The sequence below is a fragment of the Triticum aestivum genome, chromosome 6D, assembly GCF_018294505.1.
Source record: "Triticum aestivum cultivar Chinese Spring chromosome 6D, IWGSC CS RefSeq v2.1, whole genome shotgun sequence".
NCBI lineage: Eukaryota > Viridiplantae > Streptophyta > Magnoliopsida > Poales > Poaceae > Triticum > Triticum aestivum.
Genome location: NC_057811.1, coordinates 44,532,112 through 44,542,402, shown reverse-complemented (window position 1 = coordinate 44,542,402; position 10,291 = coordinate 44,532,112). Strand labels below are relative to the sequence as shown.

Genomic DNA, 10,291 nt, shown 5'->3' with positions numbered 1-10,291 from the left:
AGACAAAGAGAAAGAGTTTTGTTCAGTCCAATGGATACCTAATTTTCACCGAAACGTTGTTAATTGGCACTATTACTGCAACATACACCTTATAAGATCATTGAGCACACTACCACCTTATAGGATATATTAGTGTGTGACCCCAAGGTTGGGGCAGTCCATTGAACGCTAGACGAAACAAGAAGGAAAACAAAATTAAAGCATGAAGGCGCCCTTTCGAACAGCCAAGTTACTAGCGAGGGGCATACCAAAGCAGAATTGTTTCATCGATAGCAGAAAGGTCAACATCATTTCATTCGTCTAGCATGCGGGTCTCCCGACTCTACCTCTAAGTAAGTATCGATTTCCAGATGACGAGTAATTTGGGGCGCTTTCGCCTTACTAAAAGAAAGCAAGCAAGAAAAGATCATGGGCCTAATCACACGAGCTTCTCGGGCTGGACCGAGCTAGAGGCAAGACGAGCCGATCCTCCGGAAGCAGGCTCATTCAACCAGCGAGCCGAGCCGAGCTTGGCTCGCTCATGGCGAGCCAAAGCAAGGCTCGGACCGAACTCGGCTCGGCTCGGCTCGGCTCGGCTCGGCTCGTGTCCAGCCCTAGATCCATCCATCTATTATGACCATCTTTCTTTTCTGGCTTTCTATTGCAGCCGTGCATTTCATGCGTTGCTGAAATTGTAGATGTCCCCTATTCAAGAAATCCATCACTCCCCCTTTTTTCTTCTTTGCCTTGGTGTTGCATGTTCTTTTCCATCATGGTAATGATCAGAAGGTTCTATGGAATATGTTTCCCTTCATTTCTTATTATTGACGGAAAGACAAAGAGCAAGAGTTTTGTTTGGTCTAATTGGATACCAATTTTGGCAGGAACATTGTTGATTGGCACTATGTATTACTCGAACTGACACCTTATAAAAGCATGGAACAAACTCTCATCTGATAAGGATATATTAGCGTGTGATCCCAAGATTGGGGCAGCCCATCGGACGGTAGACGAAACAAGCAGGAAAACAAAATTCATGCACAAAAGTGCCCTTTCGAAAGGCCAAGTTACTAGTGGAGGGGCAAACTGAAGCAGAACCATTTCATCGACAATAGAAAGGGTGTGGATTTTGTCTAACTCATTGCGTGCACACGCGTATCCTGTCCATCCATCGTGCATGCACGTCAAATCAACTATCCTACATGCACGTCAAATCAAACTGGCTGCCTGTACCTCTCTCTTCTCTCTCCCAAATAAACCAATCATTTTGTTACCCCTTTGTAAACTTAAATCATTTATATCTTTTAAACCAATATTTCAGTTTTATTTTTTTATATATTTGAACTTATGACACAAAGACCTTTAGAACAAGACCAATGTCGAATATATTTGAACTAGTTTGAAATTTTTCATCAAAGTTCCATAAACTTAAATTGTGCATGGCTCAAACAAGTTCCATGAAGTTTTCATCAAATCAGGCGGGCTGTTTATAAAGTTCTTTGGTTTCAAATACATTTTCTAGCAAAGTTCTTTAATATTTCTAACAAAGTGCAAACCCACTATTAAAAAGTTCTTCAACTTCTGATTCAGTTTATTTACCACTTTACAATAAAAATGAGAAGTTCTTCACTGTTTACAGCAAAGTTCCTCATTAAAAATACCGATAAGCTGCTAAACAAACACATTTCAGTTTAAAAGTTATCCAAGACTGATCTTGTTCTAAAGATATTGATGTCAGGAGTTCAAATATATAAAAGGTTTCAAGAACAAAATTTTGATTATAAAGATGTGAACCATCTAAACTGTCAAAAGAAAACTAAAATTAATGAAGTTTGAGGAGAAAGGAAAGAGACTTTAGGCATGCATGTGTCAGAGTATATCCAGCCGCGCCCCCAACAGGCCCCCCAGGCCACTTTTTCGGCGCCGGCGCGAAAAAACACCGCAGTCACGCCCCCAGGACGCCGAAATCCGCCAGTTCGGCCCGTTTTTTGGCCCGGCGATCACAAGCCAAACCCGGCGCACTGGGGGGGGTACTCGGGGGCTCCGGCGCAAGGGAAAAGCGCGGCTGGCCCACACTGTCTGGCGAAAAGTCAAGTTTTTCTTCCCCGACTCACCTCCCATCCCCCGCGCGCTCGGCCGCCAACAGTTGTATCCTGGCGCCGCCCACCGTCCTTCACCGCTAGACAGCCAATCCCCGCGGGAAAAAGTGCAGAGGTTCGCCGAGGTAGCCCCTCCACCAGCAGATGGGCGTTTTTCCCGCCGTTTCCGGTCGCGGAGGGGCAGTTTACCGGCGGGTACGCGCCCACCGGGCGCAAGGTGTTCGGCGATTTGCCTGCCTCTGCGATGGACTCAGACGACGAGGAAGCACTCGCCGCGCTGCTGGAGGAGGAAGCCGAGGCCGACGTCTAGGAAGAAGAACATCTCATGGTGCTCGCCGCCCCCGCCCAGCTGCTGGCGAGCAATGAAAAGCCGCGGCGAGGTGGCTCGGCGCCGGGGCGGATGAAGAACCGGCATCGTCTCGAAGGCTACTACATGCTCTACTCCGACTACTTCGCCGATGCTCCATTGCACGGCAACAAAACATTTCGGCGCCGTCATCGGATGAGCCGAAAGCTCTTCCTGAGGATTGTGAATTCCATCCGGGAGTTCGACAACTAGTTCAAGTGCAAGATGGATTGCACCGGCAAACTTGGATTCACCTCGATCCAGAAGTGCACGACAGCGATCAGGATGCTTGCATACGGAGCTCCCGGTGATTCACTCGACGACTGTGGGCGCATGGCCGAGTCCACCACCATTGAGTGTTTCTACAAGTTCTGTCGGGCAGTGGTGGAAGTTTTTGGACCGCAATACTTGCGAACACCTAATGCGGAAGACACTGCTCGGATCCTAGCACAGAATGTAGCAAGAGGATTTCCTGGGATGCTTGGAAGCATCGACTGCATGCATTGGAAATGGAAGAACTGCCCATTTGCTTGGCAGGGGATGTACAAAGGCGCCAAAGGCGGTTGCAGTGTGGTACTTGAGGCGGTGGCCACACAGGACCTCTGGATTTGGCACTCCTTCTTTGGTATGCCAGGAACTCACAATGACATCAACGTGCTGCAGTGCTCCCCTGTCTTTGCCAAGCTTGTTGAAGGTCATTCTCCTCCGGTGAACTTCGAGGTCAATGGGCGGCACTACAACAAGGGGTACTACCTAGCTGATGGCATCTAGCCGAGATGGTCTACATTTGTGAAGACTATCTCAAACGCTGTGCCTGGAGGCAAGAAGTCCCACTTTGCCAAGGTGCAGGAGGCTTGCCGAAAGGATGTCGAGCAGGCATTTGGTGTGCTCCAATCTCGATTTGCTGTTGTCCGGTACCCTGCTCAAACCTGGTCGAAAGATCAAATGTGGGAGATCATGACTTGTTGTGTCATCTTGCACAACATGATCATCGAGAGCGAGCAGGAAGGACCAGTGTTTGACATTGAACCATACTACATGCAGGGTCCTCTAGTCGAAGTTGATCACCAGCTACCGGCAACCTGGACTGCCTACCTCAGTATGCGTCAGGAGATCCGAGACCCACAGGTGCATCATCAACTGCAGCAGGATCTGGTGGAGCACCTATGGAGGCTCAAGGGCGACGCCGGGCGGGACGTGTGATGAAATATGAGTTTTTTTTAACTATATAATTTATATTGAACTATTTGTTCTTACGCTATTTTGTTGAACTATTTGATTTTTTGTGATGAACTATGTGATAAAAAATATTTATGTTAAGAATTCAACGCCGAACCACGACGAACCACGCCGAATATGGGCCGATTCTCGCTCATATGGGGCCTTTATTCGCCGAAAGTGGGCCGAAAACTGAGCCAATATCAACGCCTGAGGGCAACCCGGGGGCGACGGCTGGACGCCCAACCGCCCCCAGCGACGATTGTACCGCCGGCTCGCCCCCAGGCGGCGATTTTTATGCCTCCTGAGGGGCCAACGGCTGGAGATGTTCTCAGACTGTGAGATGAAAAAGAGAGAAAGAGAGGCATGCACGTGCAAAGGGCTTGGATCCTATGTTGGAGCAGCCGCTGGACTCGAGCGGCTGAGATATGCGTTGCACGCGCAACCAGCTAGGATTCGCCTTATTCGCGACAACAGAAAGGTCGAGGTTATTTCATTCCTGCAGTGTGCGGGTTTTCTGTTACTACCTCTAAGAACATATCGATCTCCAGATGATGAAAAATCGGGGCGCTTTCGTTTCGCCTTACTAAAAGAAAGCAAGCATGATCATACTGCTGATGTGGCACGTCTCGTACCTGAAATTGCAAAACAGTTCTGTTTCAGAAATCCAGCCGTCCATTGCTCCTCCTTTTCTTTTTCGCCCGTACGAAAATTTCTGTTGTGTGTGTCCTTTTTAGGTGATGAACGATCATGATGAAGATGAACTGAGTGATACGTGAACAGTACAGCAACACATTTCGTCAGCAGATATCTTCACCAGCGAAGCAGCCGGCCTTGCCGATGCAAACAACCACCCATGTCACCCCGTCCTGCCTCTCATCCCTGGGCGGGGCGAAATGGCATGCGTGCCCCTGCTCCTCTTAGGTGCCTCCTTTTTAGACGGCATGGCACTAGCGTCATTTCCTGGCTGGATCATGATTCATGAGAAAGTGGCAGTGTGCACACTGCATCCCCATGACACCACACCTTTCAGAGAAGAACTGGGCATCAGAATTGCATCGTACTTAACTAGGCATTAATCAATTGAGCCACATCATTTGCATTGTGCAAGTTCGAGTCGAATCTGTGGCCAGCATTAGTAGTGGAGTTAAGTTAAATGAATTAAGTTAACCGGGGGTGTGGATTTTGAAACCCCTCACACCTTTGTTGCACCCCACCTACCCGTAGCAGCCTCCGATCGAGCACGGCGATGATACCGGAGGCGATGGATAAAAGAGAGAGCGCTTTCATGCTAATCATCAGGCTTTCACCAGCAATTAGGCACTTGCATTTCTGAATTGCGTCCCCAAAATGGCATAGAGGTGTATGGCCCTATGCTTTGCTGTTGCTGGTGATGCAACACCCCTGCAGCTAGCAGCATTCAGTTGAGATGGTTCTTCGGTTAGCGATTGCTTTCAGCTGATACACGCCATTTTTCCGGATCGGTCCATCTGCCGGCCGATCGCCGGGCAGCCTCTACTGAAAGGTAGCTTTCTCCTGAGCCCATCCAAGAACAACCATGACAATGACACCAAGCAGTCTAGGTTTCTTATGCAATTCTGTTACTAGTTCACACTTGGTTTTGATCCTCTGCTTGCTTATGATCATGATGCATGCATGATAGTACTAGTACAACCTTTGCTGGCTGCAATCGTATGTAGGCTGAAGTTTCTTGCAGCCCTGTGACACCGGTGACATCAACAAATCCTATCCTGATTCCTGACAGCAGCTGGCTAGCAGCAGAGAAAGCCTTGCGTATGCATGGATTGAATTGATCGATGTGTCACTCACTTCACTTGCTCAATCCTAGGAAGCTGACCACTGGTGCTTTGCTGGGCTGAGCTGAGCCATGGGAGGAGGAGATTATCACCAGCAGAGCCTCATCGGCGGTGCGGCTGTTCATGGCCATGGAGGGGGAGGGGGCGGCACCGTGGAGGCTGCGCTGAGGCCGCTCGTCGGCGGCTCCCACGGCTGGGACTACTGCATGTACTGGCAGCTCTCTCCTGACCAGAGGTATGGACGTGTCTGCGTGTGTGTGTTCGATTTATTGTCCATACCATTTGTGTTCCCAGAGCTTGATGATGATGATTCATGGCGGCAGGTTCTTGGAGATGGCGGGGTTTTGCTGCAGCGCCGAGTTCGAGGCGCAGGTCGCCACGCTCGCCGACGTCCCTTGCTCCATCCCTCTTGACTCCTCCTCCATCGGGTAATTAAACTGGCTTCTTCTTCTTCTTCTCCTGGATGCAATTGCCTGCCGGCCATGTCGATCGCCATTAAGTTTTGGTCGGCGCTCTGTTTGACTGCTGATTTTGTTGGTTGGTCTTGGTCAGGATGCACGCTCAGGCGCTACTGTCGAACCAGCCAATCTGGCAGAGCAGCGGCGGGGCGCCGGGCCCGGATCTCCTCACGGGCTACGAGGCTGCCTCCAGCGGTGGCGAGAAGACGCGGCTCCTCGTCCCAGTCGCCGGGGGCATCGTCGAGCTCTTCGCGTCGAGATATGTACGTGCGTGCGTGCGTGGCCGGTGATGGGAAATATCGGTTAGTTTTGGAAGTAGTTAGGGAGCACGCCGTTCGCGTGAGCCGACGCGGCGGCAACGGCGGTGCACCGTACGCAACAGCCTTCGCGTTTCCATGGTCCGTGTATATATACGGCTGACCTGCCTCGGTGCCATTAATGCAGATGGCGGAGGAGCAGCAGATGGCGGAGCTGGTCATGGCGCAGTGTGGTGGCGGTGGGCAGGGGTGGCAGGAGACGGAGGCGCAGGGGTTCGCGTGGGACGCGGCGGCGGCAGCAGACCCCGGGCGGCTCTACGCGGCGGCGTCGCTCAACCTGTTCGACGGTGCCGGGGGAAGCGGCTCCGGCGAGCCGTTCCTGGCGGGAGTGCAGGAGGACGGCGCGGCGGGCGTGGGGTGGCAGTACGCGGCAGAGAGCAGCGAGCCGCCGTCGACAGTGGCGCAGGAGCATCAGCAGCTGCACGGGCAGCACGGCTCGGGCGTGGGGAGGGCGGATTCGGGGTCGGAGGGGAGCGATATGCAGCTGGGGGACCCCGACGACGACGTCGACGGCGAGACGCAGAGGGGCTCTGGCAAAGACGGCTGCGGGAAGCGGCAGCAGTGCAAGAACCTCGAGGCGGAGCGGAAGCGGCGCAAGAAGCTCAACGACCGCCTCTACAAGCTCCGGTCCCTCGTCCCCAACATTACCAAGGTAACCACTATCATCCTTCCATGGCCGCGCGCCGCCACCCGCCATGCATGATTCTTGTAAATTTCAAAGCTCAAAGAGAGCGCGTGGATCGTATCGGCAGATGGACCGTGCGTCGATCCTCGGGGACGCGATCGACTACATCGTGGGGCTGCAGAAGCAGGTGAAGGAGCTGCAGGACGAGCTGGAGGACCCGAACCCGCCGGGGGGCACCGGCGGCGACAGCAAGGCCCCGGACGTGCTCCTCGACGACCACCCGCCGCCGGGCCTCGACAACGACGAGGACTCGCCGCAGCAGCAGCCGTTCCCATCCGCCGGCGGCAAGCGGCCCTGGAAGGAGGAGGCGGGCGAGGAGGAGGAGATGGAGGCGGAGGACCATGACATGGAGCCGCAGGTGGAGGTCCGGCAGGTGGAGGGGAAGGAGTTCTTCCTGCAGGTGCTGTGCTCCCACAAGTCCGGGCGCTTCGTCCGCATCATGGACGAGATCGCCGCCCTCGGCCTCCAGATCACCACCGTCAACGTCACCTCCTACAACAAGCTCGTCCTCAACGTCTTCCGCGCCGTCGTACGTTCCCCTCTCGCCGGCGATCCCCGCCGGCCGATCGCCATTGTTGTAGCCTGCCGATAGGGATTCACGGTGGGCTTTGGTTGGTTTGCAGATGAAGGACAACGAGGCGGCGGTGCCGGCGGACAGGGTGAGGGACTCGCTGCTGGAGGTGACGAGGGAGATGTACGGCGGGGGCGGCGCGTGGTCGTCCCCGGTCCCTCCGCCGCCGCTGACAAACGCGAAGCTCGATGGCATGGACGGGCAGGCGGTGCCGGCGGCGGCCGCGGACCACTACCAACTGCACCACCAGGTGCTGGGAGGATATCATCACCAGCATCTGCAGTACCTCGCCATGGATTGATTCATCCCCTTTATTATCAGCTACTATAGATCCATGAATGGCTTAGTTGACACAGTACGTAGTACGTAATTAGTTCCCTTCCTGCTCGTAATTTGTTTTCCCTTTATTACTTGCTACTGTAGGTCCATGGATGGATTAGTTTTCTTTTCTTTTTAGCAAAAGAGGGTTCCCTCTCCGATTTCATTAACGAAACCAAAGACAACCATCACTACCGAAAAGTGTTTCAATTTAGCTATACTTCAGTCAACTGATTCGACTTTGGGTCAGTCTCGCCGGAGGGAAGGAAGAACCAGCCGCAACGGAGGGGGCTCGCCGGAGAGGTTACCCCAGTATCTATCTTAGGGTTCAGGATGGGGGCGGTGATGGCCGGCGGTGGTGGGGTGGTGGCGTGGGGATTCACCGGAGAAAAAGCTCAGCGTGGCGGGCCTAGAGGGATGGCTTTGGCGGCGGAGGACCGGCGGTGGGGAGTGGTTCCGAGGAGGGAGCGACGGCGAGGCGACGCGGGACCGCAGCCGGCCGCGGGCGGTGGGGGCCGGCGGTTCGGCCAGCGGTGGCTGGCGGTTCAAGGGGAGATGGAGGTTGAAGAAGCAGCCTGGGCCTTTGATTTCGCATCTAACGATTGAGAAATCGACTTACCACAAATAAAACTTTCAGCTGACTGATTTCTAGCCATTCCCAAAGTGTTTCCCCCGCTTTATATATAAAGCAACCAACACCGATCACATAGCAGCACTGGGCGATCAGCACACCAAGCCCAAAGGAAATGATAAAGAAAGAAGAAAAAGGAACACATGACAACAACGGCAGCACGACATAGCGCGGATGACCCGCCACCGCTGCACCCTCCGGATTCGTCCCACTACCGTCCAAGGCTCCACACCGCATCGTACAAAGCAGCACCTCGAAGAAGGAATGCGATGCCGATGACACTACTGCCCGGAGGTGTCCTAGGGTTTCCCCCGGCACGCGAAGCGAGTGGGGGCTACACACCATCGAAACCCTTCAGGAAGGAATGGCGGCACCGCGTCGGTACCGGAAGAACCGGCAAGGATTTCTCCTGCACCCTAAATTCCACTGCCCAACCGATCCGGAGCCAACCTTCCAACTTGCCGCCTACCAGCATGTGCCACCACGATCTTGATGCCCCCATGCCACCGCACTGAGATCACCACCACGAGGCCGAGAGGACGGAGAGAAGACTGCCAGGAATCAGGAGCGGCAGCACCGGATGCCCGCAGGAGGGAACCACCTCCACCTCCGTCGTGCGGGAAGCTCGTGCCTCAAGCACCATCATGGTCGCCATCCGAACGCGGCAACGGGGCATACCTGGGCACCCCTCGTATGCCAAGCCCAAAACGGCCCCGCAAAGCACTGGCCGCCACGCTGCAGCAGGCCGGTGCCAGCGCCGCCACCACCCACCAGCCCAATGCCGCTCCTCCGCCCCGTGGAAGCCATGCCGATGAAACGCCCCGCTGCTGACCCACCCAAACCCAGATGGTGCCCAAAGGGCCCAGATCTAGGCTGAGCGGGCGTCGCCAGATCACGTCGCCGCGCCACCCGCCGCCCAGCAGACCCCCACGCCCGCCCTAGGATCACCCCTCGGCGCCGCCCCGCCCCGCTTCGGCGCGTCACTGAGAGGGGAAAGGCCAGGGGGCCGCCGGTGCCGACGCTGCCCGGGCCAGGCCCGGCCGAATGCCAGCGACGGTGGTGGGAAGGAACGAGCTGGGGAGGGCTCGAGGGGGGAGGAGCTTGGGACGCGGCCGGTCGCCCGCGGGGGCGACACAGTCGCAAGGGGGATGGTTAAAGACAACCAGCCAACAGATTCAAGTACTGTCAAACTACCTCTAGCTACTAAGTAGTTTTGATCTAGTCTAGGTCATTAATAACAAGGTCCGGATGCAACCCGCAGAATAGAGCACCAACCAAGTCTGGGTGGAATACTAAAAGAAAACAGATAAACGCTAAAAGAAAAAAAACAGCCCAAATGATAACGTCCACACGTGTGGCATGTTTGCACATCGCCCACAGGCCTTTATCCATGTTGATTCTTTTTTGAACGAATCCTACAGAAATCTGTTAGAATCTGAATGCCATGTGGGCATCATCGTGTGTGTGGGCGTTGAAGAGTTCACCCGCACACCTCGCAGCACGCGATTTGCCAGCTGCGCTGTGTGGGCGAACTAGTTTCTGCCCACACAACCACCACCTAGTCCGCACGCGTGTGGGCAAACTGCTTTTCGCCCACACAAAACTCGTACGTTGTTGGACTGCAACTGCAATTGCGCGTATGTGGCAACTAGGTAAACACACATGGCAACTATGATTTGTTGCTAGACAGCAACTGCAGTTGCGCGTACATGCATGACAACCAGGGGTAAACACACATGGCAACTGTGATTAACCATACATGGCAACTATGGTTGGACCACACGTGGCAACTAGGTAAACACACATAGCAACTATTGTTTGATCATATGTGGTAAGTAGTTAATCACACACG

General features: G+C 54.1%; 1 protein-coding gene across 1 annotated transcript; it reads left to right on the top strand.

The window, feature by feature from the left end:
- Nucleotides 1-4,931: 4,931 nt before the first annotated feature.
- LOC123143410 (transcription factor TDR) lies at nt 4,932-8,038 on the top strand. The gene is made up of 7 exons (XM_044562326.1): nt 4,932-5,167; nt 5,492-5,694; nt 5,783-5,887; nt 6,012-6,180; nt 6,362-6,886; nt 6,987-7,448; nt 7,543-8,038. The coding sequence occupies exons 2-7, from the start codon at nt 5,531-5,533 to the stop codon at nt 7,789-7,791; spliced, it is 1,674 nt and encodes a 557-aa protein (XP_044418261.1). The 5' UTR covers nt 4,932-5,167; nt 5,492-5,530; the 3' UTR covers nt 7,792-8,038.
- The last annotated feature ends 2,253 nt before the right edge of the window (nt 8,039-10,291 follow it).